This window comes from Narcine bancroftii, chromosome 6 (assembly GCF_036971445.1).
Source record: "Narcine bancroftii isolate sNarBan1 chromosome 6, sNarBan1.hap1, whole genome shotgun sequence".
NCBI classification, from domain to species: domain Eukaryota; kingdom Metazoa; phylum Chordata; class Chondrichthyes; order Torpediniformes; family Narcinidae; genus Narcine; species Narcine bancroftii.
Window position 1 is genome coordinate 251,524,695 of NC_091474.1, and position 21,463 is coordinate 251,546,157.

At 47.9% G+C, this 21,463-nt stretch overlaps 1 protein-coding gene across 3 annotated transcripts in view; it reads right to left on the reverse strand.

The window, feature by feature from the left end:
• Positions 1-822: 822 nt before the first annotated feature.
• The window catches only part of LOC138737241 (epoxide hydrolase 1-like), a 31,668-nt gene continuing 11,027 nt past the window's right edge, over positions 823-21,463 (reverse strand). For all 3 annotated transcript variants that reach the window (XM_069887960.1, XM_069887959.1, XM_069887961.1), the window contains 8 exons: positions 20,803-20,999; positions 20,284-20,464; positions 7,487-7,702; positions 6,962-7,091; positions 5,815-6,029; positions 4,710-4,818; positions 3,863-3,988; positions 823-1,250 (listed from right to left, as the gene is read on the reverse strand). In XM_069887960.1, coding sequence (XP_069744061.1) covers positions 1,046-1,250; positions 3,863-3,988; positions 4,710-4,818; positions 5,815-6,029; positions 6,962-7,091; positions 7,487-7,702; positions 20,284-20,464; positions 20,803-20,985 — 1,365 coding nt within the window. In that variant the 5' untranslated portion in view covers positions 20,986-20,999 and the 3' untranslated portion in view covers positions 823-1,045. The remainder of the gene's footprint in view (positions 1,251-3,862; positions 3,989-4,709; positions 4,819-5,814; positions 6,030-6,961; positions 7,092-7,486; positions 7,703-20,283; positions 20,465-20,802; positions 21,000-21,463) is intronic.

Consider the following 21,463-nt stretch of genomic DNA (forward strand, 5'->3'; position numbering starts at 1 on the left):
GCCCTACCTGCTTGTTCCCTTTCCCTCTCCTGACTGTCACCCATCTACCCTCCTCCTGCCTCCTAAGTGGAATAGTGTCCCTGTACCTTCGGACTATCACCTCCTCTGCCCCCTGACTCCAGCTCCAGTCCCTTAACATCCAACTCCAGCTCCTGTCCCTTAACTCTTCTTGTCAGTAGCTGCAGCTGGATGCACTTCTCACAGGTGAAGTTGTCAGGGAAACTGCTGGCTCTCTGATGACCCACATTCTGCAAGAGGAGCATTCCCCTGCCTTGGCTGCTATTCCCACGGTCCATGACTAGACAAAAAAAAAATGATATCTAAAAACTGGCATTATACTGCTGCACTATGTATGTATTGACTAACTGGATGGCACACAAAACAAACTTTCTCCCAAGACCTTGTCATGAAGGTGATCACACCCCATCCTTGTAGCACAGAACCCAGGCCTTGGCCAGATACCCAGAGAGTGAATCAGTGAAGTTTTTCGTGAACTGTCCAGCAGGGAAGAGGTGATAGAGAGAAGTGGGAAATACGGGAACTTGCATGGATTCGGGAAGCAGGGAAACACGGGAACGCACGTGGATTCGGGAAGCGGGAAACATGGGGACGTGTGCGGATTTGGGAAGCGGGAAACACAGGGACGTGCGCGGATTCGGGAAGTGGGAAACACAGGGACGCGCATGGATTCAGGAAGTGGGAAACACAGGAACGCACGTGGATTCAGGAAGTGGGAAACACGTGGACGCATGCAGATTTGGGAAGCGGGATACACAGAAGTGCGCTGATTTGGGAAGTCTGAATCACTGGGACACACATAGATTCTGGAAGGTTTTCATTTAATTCTCAATATGCAGTGAATTATATGGACTCCAGCATCTGTCTTCACCAGACCACGACGACAAGCAAGAGGCCAGGAGTCCAGCAGAGCGGACCAGTCCCAAAGGGGAAGTGTCTCCCCTGGCCGTAGGATAATTTCTCCCAATCAAGGGGATGAGGTAGGGAAGGGGCCAGCCATTCCGGGGTGAGCTGTGCTCCGGGACTCTCAGCCACCTCCTTCCACACGCTGGACCAAGCGCATGATGTCTTCGGCCATCAGTTCCGGCTCCTCAAAGGCAGCGAAGTGTCCTCCCCGCGACATGTAGGAGTAGGACACTATGTTGTGGTACCTCTGCTTGGCCCAGGCCAGGGGCACATGCATCAACTCATTGGGAAAGGCGGCCAGTCCCACCGGGACACGCACTGCAACCCTGGATGGGGTTAAGGGAAAGGAGGAGATGAGCTCAGTGGCTGGTAGATTCAAAATGGGGGCGGGGAATAGCTGGCAGACCTTCCCTCAATGTGGCCAAGGAACGGGGGTGGGGGGGGGAAAGCCTGCTCAGGGAAACCAACAACCCTGTTCCAGAGCAACAAAATGTCCCAACAAAAGCCTCAGCAAAGAATGATGAACAGCAAGCACGTTCCAGGCCCCCACCTACACAGGTTGGGCCAAAGGGCCTTTCTGTGTTGCATCATTCCAGGACCCACCTCTCTGTGTATTAAAAACCGACTGATCTCCTGGGAACATTCCCACTCTCTTCTCAAATCAATGCCCCCTCGTATTTGACCACCAGGTGAAAGTCCCTATCCATGCATTTGGAACCCTCCTCAGCCTCCGAAGTGCAGCTCGCACTCTCTCTATCAGGCCACATACCGGCGATGGTCTTCAGCACCCTCTCCACAGCCTCCTGACTGCCCTGTCAGTGCAATAACCAGAACTCCCAAAGCAGCCTGGCCACTGTAACGTGACCGCCAGGCCCTGGTGTTCAATGCCTGTCCCAATGAAGGCTGCTTTTACTACACCTTCCTCACCACCTGGTCTACGTGGGAGTTTGGACTCAGACCCCCAGATCCCTCTGCTCTGCTGTAATTTGACCTCCTAAAGTGCCACACCTCAAACTTGTCCGGATTAAACTCCATCTGCAGTTTCTCTGCCCAACTGATCGATCTCCTGCTGTATGCTCTGACAACCTTCCTCAACGACCACAACTCCACAACTCGGCAGACTTACTCATCAGCCCGCCTACATTTTCACCCAGATATGGCAATCCAGAAACAAACAGCAGGTAACCCACACTCCCCTATGTTCCTCTCTCTCTCCCACATCTCCTGGCCTTTGGTTATCTTTTCCATCTCCTCTCCTCTGCCCATATGCTGAATTCAGAAACCTCTTCCTCCAGGTTCCACCTATCATCACCCCCTCCCCAACTGGTTACACCGATCACCTTCCAGCCTCTCTCTCTCTCACTCACTTCCTGTTACCTGTCTGACTTCCCTCTGCATTCCCAATCCTGATACAGGGTCTCGGCATAAAAAAGCCCATCATTCTTTCACTTCCACAAGTGCTGCCTGACCCCTGAATTCGTCCAGTGACTTCCATTTCCATCTAGCATTGATCCCCTTGGATGGCCGCTGGTTGCAGACCACCCCCACCCTCTGTCCTCCCTACTAAGCACTTTGTTTCCAACGTAAACTCACTGAGGACCATTTGCCACTTAACTGTTTTGATCAGCCACAGTGGACCTTCCAACAATTCCTGAAAGTAGACAACATCAATAGCCCTTCCCTCATCAACCATCTTTGTCACCTGCTCAGAACATTCTCAAAAGAGTGAGGCAGGGCCTCCCTGCACAAGCCCATACTGGCTATCTCTGACGTCCACACTTTCACTTTGAATCTTCTTCTATAATTTCCCCACCCCTCATGTAAGGGTTATCATCCACAACTTCCTGGTTGTCCCTGTTGCCCTCTGTGAACATCGACCACGTTCCTGGCACTGAACCAGTGGCTAATGAGCCCACAAGGATCTCTGTCAAACCCCGGAAATCTCCTCAGCATCAGCAGTAGATGCCATCAGGGTCTGGGGACTTCACTCTGTGTCTGACCCCAGAAGTGTGTGATGGGACATCCGCCTGAATGTTTCTCAATAAACAAAATGCCTCCTCCTTAATGTTAATGTGGTGCAGAATCTGAACACATCCCACCTTCACCTCACAATCCTCATCCTCCATCTGACTCGCCAAAGGCATTCCTGGCTCCTTCCAGCCTCCCTCCTTTCTTGTTGGTACCTTTCTTCTTTCGTGTCCCTCACAGGCCTCATCTGATTATCAGACATTTCCTTTTTAACTAAGTTTACAACACCCATGTCCCCCAACGTTCCCGAAACTTGTCGTTGTTATTTCTCAACAGATCAGACATGTGCTCTGGGAGTGGCTGTGGCAGTGTTCGGCAAAGGCCAAAAAGGGGTGAGAACTCACATATTCCCGGGTCAGACACAGTGTGAAGCTCCCTCCCCACCATCCTGTCACACACTCCCGGGGTCAGACACAGAGTGAAGCTCCATCCACACAGTCCCATCACACACTCCCGGGGTCAGACACAGAGTGAAGCTCCCTCCACGCTGTCCCATCACACACCCCCGGGATCAGACACAGAGTGAAGCTCCATCCACACAGTCCCATCACACACTCCTGGGGTCAGAAACAGAGTGAAGCTCCATCCACATCATCCCATCACACACTCCCGGGGTCAGACACAAAGTTAAACTCCCTCCACACCGTCCCATCACACTCCCGGAGTCAGATACAGAGTGAAGCTCCGTCCGCCCAGTCCCATCACACACTCCTGGGGTGAGACACAGAGTGAAGCTCCCTCCACACTCATGAAATCTCCTGCTCAATATGTTGTTCTTACTGTGGGAACAACTCCCATTTCCAGTGTATCTATCCAAATGCAGTGGACACAGCAAGGGCTTTTGAGCCCCAGATGATAGGGGAAGGAACTCTACCTAGCCAGTCCCACAGTGGGAGCACACATCACTTACTTGTTATCAATCCTGTCCCTGAAGTTCCCACTCAGGTTCTCCTTGTACATCCGCATCGAGGAGGTGATGGAGCCCGTCACCCAGTAGATCATAACGTTTGTCAGCAGCTCGTCCAGAGAGAACTTCCTGCATTTGGGACATAGTGCGGTGAAAGACAAGGTGGTCAGTCACCTGTCTGTCTAAAACCCATCCTGCTGGAGCCCACTCACCACCACCTTCTGAGCACGGGATGGCTCCTCACTCCCGACCCTGCCCATCGATGAACCTTCACCCACGGGACTACTCTTCGATCCAACCTGACTGTGATCCTTTCTCACTGCTGAACCCCAGCAGGCAGGGCATGGGGGACAAGAGTGTTCAGGTTCAGGGCGTGGGGGTCAGGGGTGTACAGGCACAGGGTGCAGGGGTGCCAGGGTGTACGGGTGTGGTGCTGGGTGGGGTCAAGGTGTACGGCTGCGGGGGGGGGGGGTCAGGGTGTATGGGCACGGTAAGGGGGGTCAGGGTCTACAGCGGGTCAGGTGTACAGGTGGGGAGGAGGGGAGAAGGGGGAGAGGGAAAGAAAGAGGGAGAGTGAGGGAGAGGAGAGAGAGGGGAATGGGGGAGAGGGGGACAGGTAGAGAGGGGAGTGAGAAAGAGGGGGAAAGAAGGAAGGTGAGAGGTGGCAGAGAGGGGTGTGGGGGACAAGGAGGGGGAAAGGAGAAAAGGGTGAGGGGGAGGGGAGAGAGGGGATCAGCGTGGGAGTGGCACAGGGGTAGGAACAGAGCAGGAGGGGAGGGGGAAGGGGCAAAGGGTCAAGGGTCAAGGGGGAAGGGGCAAAGGGTCAAGGGGGAAGGGAAGAATTGCTCACCTAACCAACCCGCCATCCTCCAGATCCCGGAAACCCATGTTGGTCCAACTGGAAAACTTCTCCAGGATGTAAGCGGCCAGACCCACAGGGGAGTCGGTGAGGGCACAGCCTGGGGAAGGAGCAGAGGGTGAATCTCAGTCCTAGGGGGCAGGGCTGAATCCCAGTTCCCGGTATGGCTGATTGGGAAACTCCTGGATTAGACCCCAGTGTGTCCAAGACAGGGAAATCCTGGATTAGACCCCAGTTTGTCCCTGGACTGTAAACTCCTGGACGAGACCCCGGTGTGTCCCTGGACTGGAAACTCTCGGATTAGACCCTAGTGTGTCCAGGACAGGGAACTCCTGGATTAGATCCCAGAGTGTCGAGGACAGGGCACTTCTGGATTACACCCCGGTGTGTCCCTGGACTTGAAACTCTTGGATTGGACCCCATTGTGTCCAGGACAGGGAACTCCTGGATTAGATCCTAGAGTGTCTAGAACAGGGAACTCCTGGATTAGACCCCGGTGTGTCCAGGACAGGGAACTCCTGGATTAGATCCCAGTGTGTCCTTGGACAGGGAACCCCTGGATTAGATCCCAGAGTGTCTAGGACAGGGAACTCCTGGATTAGACCCCAGTGTGTCACTGGGCTGGAAACTCCTGGATTAGACCCTGGTGTGTCCAGGACAGGGAAATCCTGCATTAGACCCATGTGTCCTTGGACAGGGAATTCCTGGATTAGACCCCAGTGTGTCCAGGACAGGGAACTCCTGGATTAGATCCCAGAGTGTCTAGGACAGGGAACTCCTGGATTAGACCCTGGTGTGTCCAGGACAGGGAAATCCTGCATTAGACCCATGTGTCCTTGGACAGGGAACTCTTGGATTAGACCCCAGTGTATCCAGGACAGGGAACTCTTGGATTAGACCCCAGTGTGTCCAGGACAAGGAACTCCTGGATTAGATTCCTGGTGTGGCCCGAGACTAGGAACTCCTGGATTAGATCCCTGGTGTGTCCATGTACTGGAAACTCCTGGATTAGACCTGGTGTGTTCCTTGACCAGGAACTCCTGGATTAGACCCCAGTGTGTCCTGGGATTGTTGCCAGGACCAACCCAGGGTTTACCTAGTGTGTCTGGCTTGGTTCCTTGGATGTGCATGTATCCTGACTCCCTCAGCAACATGTAGACGTTCCTCTTGATGTATGGGTACATCCGTTTGACGTCGATCTCCGTCAGCCCAGCGAGGGAGGGCAGGTAGGGACCCAGCAACAGGCTGGGCAGCAAGGAACACCCCATCCGCGAGATGGGGAAGAAGTTCAGGTGGATTCCCTTCACCGTCCTGTGGGGAGTTCTTCAGAGTTAATTAGGGAGGGGGCAGGATGAACCGGGGAGAGGAATGGGGAGGAGAAAATGGGGGGGGGGGAGAAAACAGAGGGGCAAAATGGAGAGGGAGCGGAGAAAACGTGGGGGTCAGAGAAAACAGGGAGGAGCGGAGAAATGGAAGGACGGAGAAAGCGGGGAATGGGTGGAGAAAACGGGGTGGGTGTGGAGAATGGGGAGGGGGCGGAGAACTGGGAGAAAATGTGGAGGGGTGTAGAAAACAGCGAGGGGTGGAGAAAACGGGCGGGTGGAGAAAACAGGGAGGGCGGAGAAAACGGGGCGGGGGAGAAAATAGGGTGGGGTGAAAAAAACGGGAAGGGGCATGGAAAACAGGGAGGGACGTGGAGGTGCAAGGTGGGTATAAGGGGGGACTGCAAGGGTGGGTACAGGGGGTGGGGTGAGGTATTGGGGTTGAGGGTGTGAGATAGGGGTGGAGTGAGGGGGTGGGGGGTTGAGGGTGTGTGGGTGAGGGTAAGGGTGAGCATGGAGGGTGAGGGTGATGAGGGTGTGGGGGGGATGAGGGGTGGGGAGTTGAGGGGGTAGGAGTAGGTTGAATGAGGGGGTGAGGGTGGGGATTGAGGGTGAGAGGGTGGGGGTGTGAGGTTGAGGGGGCAGTGGGTGAGAGTGAGGGGGTGGAGGTAACTGGGTGGGGGTGTGTTTGAGGGGGTGGGTGTGAGAGGGTGAGGGTGAGAGGGGTGGGGATGGGGGTGAGGGTGGAGTGAGGGAGTGGGGGTGAGAGGGTGGGGTGTAGGGGTGACTGGGTGGGGGTGTGAGATTGAGGGGGTGTGAGGTTGAGGGGGTGGGTGTGAGGGGTTGAGGTTGAGGGGGTGGGTGTGAGGGGTTAAGGTTGAGGGGTTAGGGGTGAGGGGGTGGGGACATGGGTGGACATACTCGGGCTCCATCTGGGCCATGTTGGTGGCGATGAGGGAGCCCCAGTCACCGCCCTGGATGTAGAACTTGCGCTGGCCCAGACGCCGCATCAATTTATGGAAAATGCGAGCTGCTGCCATCGAGTCAAAGCCTGCGGACAGGAACATGTTACAGCAGCCTCAGAGAGATCCCCACTCCACTCAGACCCCTGCACTGACCCCACATCTCTGCTTGGACCCTCACAGAGACCCCCTCCCACACTCATGCGGACCCCCACACAGACCCCCTCCCCCACTCCGCTCAGACCCCTAAAATCCCCATCCCAACCCTCCACCTGAGTCTGGGACCCTGTGTCCCTGCCCCAGGGTGGGATGTCCACCCCCGCAGTCTGCGACACCCACACCCCACTGTCTCCACCCATCTGAGACCCCCAGTTTGGGACGTCCAGCCCCCCCCCCCCACCCACACCATGTTTCTGCCTCTAGCTGATCAAATCCCCACCCACCCTACCCTGTGTTCCCCTACAACCCATTCTGGGTCACCCACCTTGTTTGTGTGGTGCCTCGGAGAAGCCGTACCCTGGAATGGAGGGACACACCACTTGGAAGACAGGCCCCGGACCACCTGCATCCGTCAGCCGTGAGACCACCTTGTAGAACTCATAGAAGGATCCAGGCCAACCGTGGATCATCATCAGTGGCTGCGCAGTGCGGTCAGGGGGCAGCTCCACTGGCTTCACCAAAATGAAGTGCACCAGGATCCCTGCCAGACAACAGCAGCGTCAAGACTAGCCTGGTCCTGCACAGGCCTTTCAGCCCATCAGCCCCCTCCCCACCCAATCCCAGCAACGCCCCTCCCCTGTCTGCCTCAAGGCCCAGTGTGTGCCAGATCTCACCACTGCCTCTGCAACTTGGACTAAATCCCGCCTGCCACTTCTCTGCCATTTCGCCACCGTCCACAACTCTTCTGATCGTCTGCAGACTCACTCATCCATACCCACCTTTTTCATCACAAATAGGCCACTATCTCAGAGGATCTTTCCTGGACCCAACACACTAATAACATCGTGAAGAAAGCACGTCAGCACCTCGACTTCCGCCAGAGTTTGTGGAGGTTTGGTATGACATCGGAAACCCTGGCAAATTTCTACAGAGGTGTGATTAAAAAGTGTGCTGACTGGCTGTATCATAGTCTAGTGTAGGAATATCAATGCCCCTCAGCGTAAAGCCCTCCCCACCAGCCCAGGACATCACACCATCGAGAACATCTACTGGGAACGCTACTGTCGGAGGGCGGCAGCGATCATCAAGGATCCCCACCATCCAGCCCATCCTCTGCTGCTGCCACTTGGAAAGAGGTACAAGTGCCAGCACCATCAGGATCAGGAACATCAGCTCCCCCTTCACTGTCAGACCCCTCAATAAACTCAATCAGACTCATTTAAGGACTCGTGCACTTTTATTTATTTCTGCGTTGTACAATTTATTTGCAGTTCCTTCTTGTTCACATTTCTCTCTTTAATACATGAGGACAATTTTTTGCACCACCAGTACGTAAAATTTCTACCTGGCCCACAGGAAAAGGAATCTCAGGGTTGTATGATATCATCTATGTACTCTGACAAGAAATTGGAACTTTGAACAGTGGTCCCAACAGTAATCCCTGAGGACCAACACTGGTGACAAGCCTTCAGCCTGAGAAACACCCTTCCACCAGTACCCTCTGTCTTCTACAGGTGTGGTGATATGTATATACTGTTCTGTATAAGTGGCTGGCCCGCCCACTGACGACTCGACCCCATATAACCCCTCCCCCGTGACCCTGGCCATAAAGCTCGACCTCCCTGCCCCCTTCCATTAATTTGAGCACATGGGAATTCTAATGTGTATTAAAGCCTTATCGTTCCTCACTCAGTCTTTGGAGTCATTGACAATGCACATCAACGGGCCAGTCGATATCATATCCAAACGATCACCTCACCACGGACCCCGTGCATCTACACCTTTAGAATCAGCTTCCCATGAGGGACCTGACTGAAGTCCATGTAGACAACATCCACCACTCTTCCCTCATCGACCTTCTGTCACCTCCTCTAACCCCTCAGTCATGACCTGCCCGCACAAAACCATGATGACTGTCCCTGATCTGACCAGGCCTTTCCAAATGTGCATTAGTTCAATCCTTGAGTATCTTTTCCAATAGTTCCCTTCCACGGGTATGTGACTCTAATTTCCTGGATCTTTTCTTTCTTGAAGATACCACATCAGCTACTCTGAAAACCCCCTGGCAGAAATATTTTAAATGGGAGCCATCACATGATGCCGTAGGGACCTAACCCTCCTGGAAAAGTAGTAGAAAAATTAAAGTATGTCTTTGGTAACAGAAAGGGTAAAATTAAGAAGAAGCCCACTTGACCACAAAGGGGCTAAAGTTTTATTCTACCCTGATATACATGCAGATTTATTAAAAAGAGAAGAATTTAATCCGGTTAAGAAGGTTCTATGGGAAAAAGGATATCAGTTCGTATTACGCCATCTAGCCACCTTGAAGATCTTCATACCTGGTGGAAGAAATAAATTCTTTTTGAGCTTTGTGCAAGCTGAAGAATTCGCACAAAATCTCTTGGGAGTTCAGGAGGAATGAAGACTAAGAAGACTTGCTGATGTCTTGTTTCTTTGATGGATTAAATTTGTCTGGTACAAAATTGTGGTTCACACAAGCCAGAGAAATGCAGAATATTTTGTCAATACTTTATTTAATTTATGGGTTTTTTTTCTCATAAAGTTTGAAATAAGATTTAAAGAATTAAAGAAAAATGTACCAGAAGGGTTTGGGAGGGGAGATGGTTCAGAGTTCTAATGGATCACGTGTGTAATTGTGACTCGTCATGGCCTGTAAAATAGAGGGGGGTGGTGTCGGACTTTATTATTACGACACACACTATATTCCAAGTTACAAGTTTAATTATAAGTATACAGACCCTGTTCTGGTGACTGTATTTTTCTTTCTTTTTCTATCGGGATTGCTGGAGGAGGAGCTTGCAAGCTCTCTGGGTTCGGATTGACAGAGTTGAGGAAGGATGGTTCTCAGGCAGAGGTGGAGGAAAGAGTGGCTTATTCAGATGAGAGTAATACAGTGAAATTTGTAAATTACAATGTGTGGCAATTTTAGTGAAAAAGAATGTAAGAGTGTAAAGAATGTAAAAGAAAAAAAATGTAGTAACAGACCCTGCTGGGGGATGTTGTCAAATATTTTTGGAATGATGGACTCTTCTGAACCTGTATGCACCAAACATAGATGCTGAGAGATTTATTCAAGAAACTTTTTTCAATTTTAATAGACTTTAATTTCTGACTAGACCCAATCTTAGATAGAACTGCAAGAGGAGTAGTGAGAACCAAAGGAGCAAAAGGTACATTGGGATTAATGAGAGGCTTGAAAGACTTAATAGATGTGTGGAGGAGAATCCAACCTGGAGACAGAGACTATTCCTTTTATTCAAATAGACATTATTCTTTCTCCAGAATTGATCTATTTTTAATATCTGTGCAAATATAAGGCAGGATATTAGATGTTGAATATAAAACGAGAGTTTTATCTGACAATTTTCCCCCCTAGTAATGACGATTGTGATGCCTGATAAAGAAAAATCAGTTTATAGATTGTGATGGTGTAATGGGGGGGGGGGGGGGCGTATTACACTGACCATTTGCTATTGGCTATGGCTGTAGAGATACTCCACCCTACTGGTATAACAGATGGTTGAGATAGATCAAGATACCACCCGAGCTGGAGAAAGTTTTCACCACTGGCTCCAGTGTTTTGAAGCAAACATGCGAGTAAACAACATTGTGCAAGACGCAGCGAAAACGGACATTCTTGTGGCCCTCCTCACAGAAGTCCCCTACTCCGTGGTTAGACAGCTGTCTACCAGAATGCAGTGAGTCTCCTCCGAACCGATTATGATCTGCCACAAAACACTGTTCACAAGACATCAGCCTCACACTCGAAAACAACAAGCTGGAGAGAGCATCTGCATGTTTTCTCTTCTTTCAACATATGTAATGTTAAACTTTTTCTTATTAAAATAAATGTTTAATAATAGTTTTGGTTAAACTTTCCAAAAGAAGCATTAACAAATGAGAAATAAAATATTCAATAAATATTTCTCTATAGCCTTTCAGCTCCTTTTAAATGTTTTTTTTTCACAAGCCAAGTCAAAAAAATTAATAACTTGCTTCAATGACAAACAGGTTTGTCTTTTAAAATGATGAACATATAGTCTGCCTCCCACCTGTCTTGAAAGGTCCTGTTTTCTGTCAGTCGTTTGGCCATTTTTCGTAAGGGGTTTATTACAAGTGAGTTAGGCAACAGGTCGCAGGTGCTAATGAAAGTAAAGAGAGGAGGTGGGGCGATTAGTGGGCTGACGGGCCGGCGCCAATGCATTTGCAAAGCATTCTGGGATTTGTAGTATTCGCTGTGCATGCGCTATACTGGCATGGCGGCCAGCTCTAATACATATTTGATATGATCTTGCCAGCCAAATATAATTATATCACGGGCCAAATTTGGCCGGGGGCCTGAGTTTGACATGTGTGGTCTAGACCCTTTCAACACCTCAGCATGAATTTTAAAGGATCGCTACCCTCAAACAATAAGAATTCTTCTTCCTTAACATCATTGATTAATTCTCTCGCTTCCCCTTTGCTAAACCATGTACTGACATTTCTGCTAGTTCTGTTATTAAAGAATTAAAGAAAAATGAACCAATATAATGTATCAATATATGATTTTCATTCATAGAGACAGGGTCAGCTTTCATGAGTACAGAACTTAGGCAATACCTTCTTGATAGGGGAATCGCTACTAGTCGTACTACAAGCCACGCGGTAACGGTAGGTGGAGTGTGGTAATGGTACAATCTGGAAAGCTATCACTCTCACACTGAAGTCGAAAGGTTTCCCCGCCAGCCGCTGGCAAGACTTGCTGCCAGGGGCATTTCACTCTATTCGTACACTGCTTTGTACAGCTACCAATGAAAGTCCTCACCAATGTGTTTTTACTTTCCCTTGAAAATAGAAGATTGGATCGACCTTGTCGACTTGGCTATCTGAGCCCGGAGAAGTTTTATTAAGAAAACATGTCAGACTCAGCAAATCTGACCCGCTTGTAGAGCGTGTTCAACTGCTTCATGCTAACCTGGAGTATGCTCATGTTGCTTTCCTTGATGGGAGAGAGGACACCATTTCCCTTAGAGACCTGGCCTCACCTGGTCTGCAGTCTCCTAGCCCTTCCATTATTCTGACAGCCTCACTGCCCTCCCCACCACGGGAAAACCAGTTACTTGATCCATTGCCCAAGGAACAATACTTTCTGTGTGAGAATGTTGCCTCCTGCTCACCAGTCCTTCGTTAGGAGATAAAGCTCTGCTCCCACCAGTGCCTTTGCACAGATCTGCTCATATTTCTAAAACTCCCCAGAGACTGTGTTATGACCATTTCTAGTCAGACACAATTACCAAGGCTACTTACTGTTATCTCTGTGCCTGTTTTCTGGGATGTGTCCAATTAATTCTGATTTTGTATTATCCTTGCTGTAACCCTTCATCTCTGAAATTTTTATCCTGCTTAGTTTTCCAGCTTTCGCTTTGGACAGTATAACATTTTATTAAAATTGATCAATTTTTGTGGGGGGTGAACGTGATGATGTAATGGGGGGAGGGGGTATTATACTGACTGCTTCTCATGTATGGAGTTACTTGCTATTGGCTATGGTTGTAGAGATGCTCCACCCTACTGCTAAAACAGACGGATATGCTTTCCCATTGGCCAGTTTAGTGGTGGCTGAGAGACTGTTAATAAAAGCCCAGCATTAGTATTACATTAGTCTGGTTCATACCTATGGCATATCATAGATGGAGATCAAATTCAATGTTATTAAAAAGAAGACTTCTGTGATTTTAATTAGAAGACAAATTCAGCTACTTTGTGATAGAAACAAATTCAGTGAATTATAAATTTGTAATATGGGAAGGTTTAAAAGCATATTTGAGAAGACAAATTATAAATTTCACCTCTAAAATTGAGAAAGATTATATGAAAGAGGTAGATTAATTGGAGCAAGAAATAACGGTTTTGGAAAAAGATCTTCAGAAGCAAAGATCCAAAGATAAAAGTAGGCAACTAGTTAACAAAAAAACTTCAATATAACACATTACAAACCTACAGAACAGAAAAAAATGATGACAAGAACTAAACAGAGGTACTATGAGTTAGGTGAATGAGCACACTAAATCAGAACAGGCTTCAAGAACAATTAAAAATGACTTGAATGTGGTTAGTTATAAACCTTGAGAAATAAATGAAACTTTGAAGAACTTTTATTCCAAATTATATAGTTCAGAGTCCTTAAAAGATGATAATTAAATAGACAGATATTTATCGAGGATAAATTGACCTAGATTGAATATGGAAGAACAAACAGAATTGAGATCTCATGTAAAATGCAAGAGCTCGACTCAAACCAGACACTTTGGGCCCGATGCCCTTGTAAAGACAATGGAAACTGCTTTGCTGAAGGACTTCACTGGTAGGTGTTAAATTCGACATGCTGTGGAGTAATGGATTATTATTTTGGAAAGCAACAGATGAATGGACTCAGAAGGTTGGGTCTGGTGCCGTAATCTATCTGGTTGGAGATCATGTGTTTGCAAGTAGAGAGAGAGAGAGAGAGAGAGATCAAACAGGTTTTCTCTCTGTGAGAGAGAGAGAGAACTAGTTTCTGCAGCATGGCAGGCTGGCAGGTTGTTGAAACCCTACTTTGAAGACAGGTTGTGAGTTCTGAATTTAGCCTGTTGAAAACCCTTGTGGTCCATACAAGTGGAAATGGCTGGCTAGAGTGTTTCACCTGAAATAAGGGAAACAAAGGGAACTCTGTGGTGACCTGAAGAAGAAGAGATTATCATTTGGAAAACCCTGATGGGCAAGTTTCTTCGGCAAGACACTGAAGTGGCTGATGGAAGGAATCCGTTTGTGTCCAACGAGCAACAAATCTCTCTCTGAAACCAACGAGAACCACCCTGAGCAGTAACCAATTATTTTTAAATGCCAGAGCTTGGTGAAAATTCATAAATATTAAATTCTGTGCACAGCATAAGAATTGCCTGTGACCGGTGAACTTGGAGGAATGAAAAGTGAGATTGGACTGTGAACCAAAGACATTACATACACGTGCACTTAGAATTAGAAGGGGGTTAAGTTAATAGTAATAAGTTAAAGTTTGATCCTGTTTTCATTTTTTTTTTCACACCATAAATCACGTTAGCCATGATATACACTTTTTCTTTTTCACACATATACAGTGACTTTTTCTCCCCCCCCTCCCTCCTCCCAAGCCACCCCCCCCACCCCCCCTCTCATCCATTTTAGGTATACAATCTAGGTTGTATTAAGCCAGTCAGACAATGTTGTCATTCAACAAAAATACACCAGAAATTCTACTGAGTCCATTCTTTTCTTCTCTTCTCCTTCCATCAACTTAGGTAATGTTTGTTCCTGGTAGGTTTTCGCTATTGTATTTAATGTAAGGCTCCCATACTTGTTCGAATATTTCAATATATTTCTTAAACTATATGTTATTTTTTCTAATGGAATACATTTATTCATTTCTATATACCATTGTTGTATTTTCAAATTATCTTCCAATTTCCAGGTTGACATAATACATTTTTTTGCTACGGCTAGGGCTATCTTAACAAATCTTTTTTGTGCATCTTCCAAATCAATTCCAAATTCTTTATTTTTTATGTTACTTAGGAGAAAGATCTCTGGATTCTTTGGTATATTGTTTTCTGTTATTTTATTTAGATCCTGTTTTCATGTTTAAAGAAAATTAAAAACAACTTTTGTTTCAGTAACCATTTGTCTTGGTGAATTTATATTGCTGCTGTGTTTTGGGGTCCTCAGGGCCCGTAACAGTGATGATTCCTATTTTTATGGAAATATTAGATCAAGCATCAATAACTCATACTTTTTCACATTCATTTTCAACAGCAATAATTATTGTGATACCAAAAGAAAAGTCAGAGATCCTTTAAACTCTCATTGTATAGATCTATCTCATTATTAAATGCCAATTACAAAATTCTTGCCAAAATATTGTTAGAGTTACTAAATTATTGCTTGAATTAATAAACATGGATCAGACAGGATTCGTGAAAAAGAGACCATTGGTGGACAATGTGGCAGTATTATACACTCAGCACAAAGAAGGAAAGATCTGAGTGTAGCAGTGACCCCAGATGCAGAAAAGCATTTGATAGACTGGAGCGGGACTCCTTGTTTAAAGTGCTAGATAAATCTGGGCTTGGTCAAACTTCTATAAACTGGATTAAGGCACTATATAATAACCCTAAAGCAATTAGCCAATGGGCAAATGTCTGCTCCATTTCAATTGGTGAGATCTAGCAGACAAGCTGATCCTTATCCCCAGCTGTTTATTTTAGCTACAGAGCTACTAGCAGAGGTAATTAGGAGTGACTTAAAAATTAAGGGCTCCAAAGTTGGTCACGAAGAGTATAAAATTGGTTTATTTACAGATGATGTTTTAATATATCTGACAAAACCTGAGACCTTACAGAAACTACACTTATATCTGGAAGAATATGGTAAGGTTTCAGATGATAAAATAAATTGAGACAAAAGTGAAATTATGTCCCTTACATCAGGAGATTACAGCCATTGTTGAAGAAATGCTCAATTTAAATGGCTAAAAGAGGTGATAAAATATTTAGGGATCGGATAGATAAAAATATAAAACAATCTATAGAAACTGAATTATTCACCATGATTTTAAAACGTTGAAGAGGATTTAATAAAGAGGATGAACTTGCCAAAAACGTTAGTAGGAAGGGTTAATTGTATTAAGATGAATATTTTTCCACAAACCTTACAAATACTATTACCACAAAAAATTTTCAAGAATTAAATAAACATAAGGAAATTTCTTTGGAAAGGCAAAATGTCAAGCATTTCTAATGTAGAAGAATCATTTATATCTTACTCATTTTAATGTTTTTGACTTGCAGCTGAATGCTAACACTTTTGCTTTTAACATTTAGTGACAGACAAGGTGGTTGACAAACCTTTAGTGTGCCTAAGATGGTCGAATACAGTTACAAATATGACATTGCAGATATGCTGTGAGAATAGAACAGATAAGATGGCTTGCTAAATGCATTTAGAGGTTAAGATAAAGCTACGATAAATCATTAATTTTGTATTTTTTGAGCGAACACTAGACCTTATACATTCCATTCTGTTTGTCTGCACAAGAAGACAGGTGTTGGAGCTGGGAAACTAATTTTTTTAATATAGAATAATGTAATATTAAGAGTGAGGGACATTTTGACCCTTACTCATTTGAACTTGTATAACATAGAAGCACAAAAAGGGGCAGGCTCGCACATGCTGATGTCACAATGGCCTCGGTGGAAGGAGGGGGTGGACACAAAGGATCACAGGTGCCAAGCTGATAAGCTCTTGCAGAGATCCAGTTAATTCAGTTGGTTGGTTCAACTCACTCACAGCTTCCATGTGGTTTTTCTTTCATTCACTGCACAGCGCACCAACCACAGTGGTAACCCTAACATTCCAAAATGGCGTTTTGGATGCCACGATGAACGACATAAGCACAGAGAATACAGACTCACTGAAGCTGCCAACCTTTTGTACCACACAGATGCTAGTTTGATTCGAACAGGCTGAGGCCCAGTTTCAGGTCAGGCAGATCACCGCAGATTCCACAAGATATTACTACATGGTCAGTTCACTCAACCAGGAGACTACCAGATAAATCATCGACTTCTTGTATCAGTTGCCAGCCACCATCAAGTATGAGACAATTAAGACACCCCTTATTCATGCCTTTGGCCTTTCCCGCAGCGAACGAGCCACATGTCTGCCTGGGCGACTGCATGACATTCGCCCTTAATGGATGGCCACAGGCCCTGCTTACTGTTTGAGCAGATATTTCTCAAACAGATGCCAGAAGACATCTGCCTCCTCCTCATGGACGATAACTTCAGCGACCCACGCAGATTAGCAGCCTGTGGAGATGTCCTGTGGCACGCCAAGCAATATGGCGGGGCGTCTGTTAACCTAGTTGCTGCATCACACCCAGTGACTCGTCTCTCTCTCTCTCCACCAAGGAGGCAGGCGACAGCCGCAGCAGATGGTATTTCTACCATCAGAAATTAGGTTCTGGAGACCGCTGCTGCCATCCACCTTGCTCCATCTGGGAAACACCGGGGCCAACTGTCGGCCACTGAGTCAGCTTACTTTATCTATGGGACCGGCAGTCAGGGCGGCATTTTCTCGTGGACACAGGGGCAGAGGTCAGTGTCTTTTCCCCCTTGAACTGAGACACCCGGACCTGGAAGGTGGGACCATCTCTTACCGCTGCCAACAATAGCAGCTTACACAAGTACAGGGTGTGGACCATTCCACTCGAGTTCGACTCCTGCCATTTTACCTGGACCTTCACTTTGACTGATGTGTCTCAGCCCCTACTGGGCTCAGACTTCCTTCGAGCCCACTGCTTCCAGTGGACCTGAAAGGGCACCATCTGATCAATTCCAGACCCTCACCTTTTGAGAAGCCAAGTTCCCGGCTCCCCACCTCAACTCAGTAACCTTAAGAGGCAATGAGTTTGCCAGAATCCTGGCAGGATTCCTGGCCATGGTTTGGCATAGACTCGTGGGGCTGAAGTGGCTTAATTCTGTGCTGTAATTGTATTATGGTTCTGTGCACCTTTTACATTGAGACTAACATAGTTGGCGAGAAGCCTGTTTTAATACAGCAGGTATCCAGCACGATAATATTTTGAAGATAAACTTTACCAGTTGTCAAGGGTTGGAGTAGTTGTTGACTTTAACAGTGATGATCGACACTCTCTCCTTCATGAGGGCAGCAGGATTAGCACAGCACAGTGGTTCTCAACCTTTTTCTTTCCATTCCCTCTGCCATCAGTGTCCTGTGATTAGTAAAGGATTGCCTAAGGTGGGATGTGAGTGGGAAGGGAAGGTTGATAATCATTGTTCTAGACCCAATTGTTACTGAAATATTTTGTTTCAGAAAAATTGTCAATGGCCCATTTCCTTTGGAGTTCTGAAACAGTGCACATAACGAGTTCATTAGGTACAATTAAAACAGTGGTTTTCAAACATTTTCTTTCTACCCACATCCCACTTTAAGCAATCCCTTACTAATCACAGAGCACCTATGGGATAGGGATTACTTAAAGTGGGATGTGAGTGGAAAGAAAAAAGGTTGAGAACCAATGACGTAGCAGTTAGCGCAATACCTTTACAGGGCCAGCGATCAGGACCGGGGTTTGAATCCCACACTGCCTGTAAGGATTTATATGTTCCTCTTGTGTCATCGTGGGTTTTCCTCAGGGGATCCGCACTGTTCAGAACATACCGGCGATGTAGATTAATGGGGTGTAAATTGGGCGGCATGGACTTGTGGACTCAAAAGGCCTGTTACCGTGCTGTATGTCTACATTTTAATAGTCAAAACTAAGATTTTAATACAAAAATTGAGGTAAAGGTCTTCATGTAGTTTTCGAAGAGTTTATTCCATGATGTAATCCTATTTTCTGTAACAGCTTGTTTGTCTCTCTATAAATAAATATGTGGTTGTAGTAGTAGATTTTGGAGTTGGGAAGTAATGATACATCATGTGAAATAGAGTCTGTGAAACGATACTCGAGGTCTCTGAATCAGTTAATTTTATTGACACCTACACTCAGTCCACATCCCTCCATGCCCCTCCCATCCATGTGCCTGTCCAAATTCTTCTTGTTAAAATTGAGCCCACATTCAGTTGGCAGCTTGTTCCACGCTCCCACCACTCTCTGTGTGAAGAGGTCACCCTCATGTTTCTTTTGAACTTTTCACCCTTGACCCATGTCGCCTGGTTCTTGTTTCAGCCAACCTCAGTAGAAACAGTTCATGTCCTTTCACCTGGCCAAGCTCATTTTCCAGTCCAAGATCCAGTACGGCCCCTTCCTGGTCTACGTTCCACCTCAAGAAATCCTCTTGGATGATTCTAAATTTTGCCTCATTGAAAGCTATGGCACTGAGGACATCACAGCCAATATTGGGGAATTACAGGCCTGGAGCTTTTTCACTTTTCCATAATCTGTCTACAATTCCGCTCGGTGACTTGGGAACCCAATCGAACAGCTCTATCAGAGTGAATACACCTCCTTTCTGACCTCTGCCCCCACTGCCTCAGTAATTAATCCCACTCTGCGACACTCTCCCTGATCAGCACTGCCACCTCTTTCTCGATCCCGTCTAAAACAATGAAATATGGGAATATTGAGCAGCCACAATATCTGCCTTCCCCACAACCACGCCACAGCCCCTCAGTCTCAGTGTGAACATTCACCCATCCCGGTTTCTCATCTGTAACCCTGCCATCCCCAACTCCTCCACTTGCTGCACCACCGTCCCTGTGGGTCGAGAACATCCCCGCGGGGGATAGGGTGTCTCCCCCTCACCCCACCAAGTTCAGGTGTGACCACAGTGCCGGTCCCAGCTGTCCTGGATTAGGGGCACACACCCACTGTATCCTGGGACCCAGTTCACCAAATCTGCCAAACCCCACCCCGGCCCCAAGGGTCAATCCCGCCCTCCCCAACCCCCATCTTCGCTCCCCCACCTCCACCCTCAACCCCACCCCAACCCCTATCACCCCTACCCCCATTTTCACCTCATCTCAACCCATCACACCCCCCACCCAACCCCCATCTTCACCCCCCACTGGGACCCTCATCTTCACCCCCCAATCTGGCCCCCATCTTCACCCCCCCACCCTGACTCCCATCAGCCCCTACCCCATCTTCACCCCCCACCCTGACACCCATCTTCACCCCCCACCCTGACCCCCATCTTCATCCCCCATCTTCACCCCTCATCCTGACCCACATCTTCAGCCCACCCTGACCCCCATCTTCACCCCCCCACCCCAGCCCCCTTCTTCACTCCCCAACCTGACTCTCATCTTCACCCCCCACGTGGAACTCCATCTTCACCTCCCACCCGACTCCCATCTTCACCCCTCACCCACCCCCTTAGCACCCACAGCACACCCGCAATTCAACCTCCACATAACCCCCCACTTAAACCCACTGCACTTTCACCCACCCACCTCAGCCCCCACCCACCTCCCATTGCGCTGTCTCCCACCCACCACACCCTACCCATGTCCATCGCCCCCTCACTCACCCGCCATCTTCCATTGCCCCCACACCCACTCATGACATCCCCCACCAACCTTCAATCTTGGTCTGGAAGTGAGGGAAGATGTTCAGGTGCTCCACCTGCTTACGCCAATCATAGTCGTTCCTCCAGTAGGACACCACCTTGCCTAGGTAGGCAGAGTTGAAGCCATAGTGAAAGCGACTGTCTTCAAGGGACGGTGTGAACCGAGTGTTGTCCAACCGATGGTGCAAGTCCTGTAGGAAGTGAAACCATCCTCACAGTATGGACATACACCCGGCTCCACCAGCACCCACCAGTGTGAACATACAACCCTATGGCTACACTGACACTCACTGAGGGGGGGTGGGGGCTCGAGGAGAGACAAGGGGAAGAAAGCAACGGGCGGGGGAGAGGCAGTGGGGGAGAGATGGGTGGGGGAGAGAGACGGGTGGGGGAGAGAGGCCAAGGGCCTTGGGGGCCACACACAGACCAGGACCATCTCCCTACCCTCTCCCAACCCTGGGAAAGAGAGGCTATGTTGGTCTTCTGAGCTAGGACCAAGACCCAGCCTGTTCTGGATCTCCCTGCTTACCTGGATCATCTGCTCTGACACTTCAATCTTGAAGGGCTGGATCTCTTCATCTTTCTCCTGCTCCGGACGATCCCCCTCGCCCCACCAACCATCTCCCTCAGGGATGGTCTTGGGGTTCTCTTGCAGAAACCAGTACCAAAGAAGGAGTCCTCCAAGTGCCACAGTGAAGATAATAAACAACATCTTGAGGCTTGGAGCTGTGGGTGGAGGGGGGGGCGGGGGTGTTGGGGGAAAAAACATGTTGCTCAGAGAAGGCTGCTTCTCCTGCCATCCACTGGATTCCCAGCCAGGGATGCTGCCATCTTACGGACCCTGGATCCAGAATCCCCTTCAACTGGAGCCCACAGTAAAAGTAGTGGTGAAGCCTATGGGCAGGGAGGGGGAAGAGTGATCATAATTTGATGGAGTCATACATTGACTTTGACAGTGATGTTCTGAAGCCTGAGACCACATTAAAAAGTTTAAGTTCTACACTGGAGTTCTGCTCCAGGGATTGTGGAGCATTCCAGAGATGGAGGGAAGCAAGGTATCATATGTGTGGGAGTTGGGAGAAAATGGGAAGAATGTCAGGTTGAGGGGGTGGAATTTGTGAGGATGCGGTGGCCAGGAATTGGTGGGAGATTCACACATTAGACATATCATCTTTGTGGTGTGACCAAAA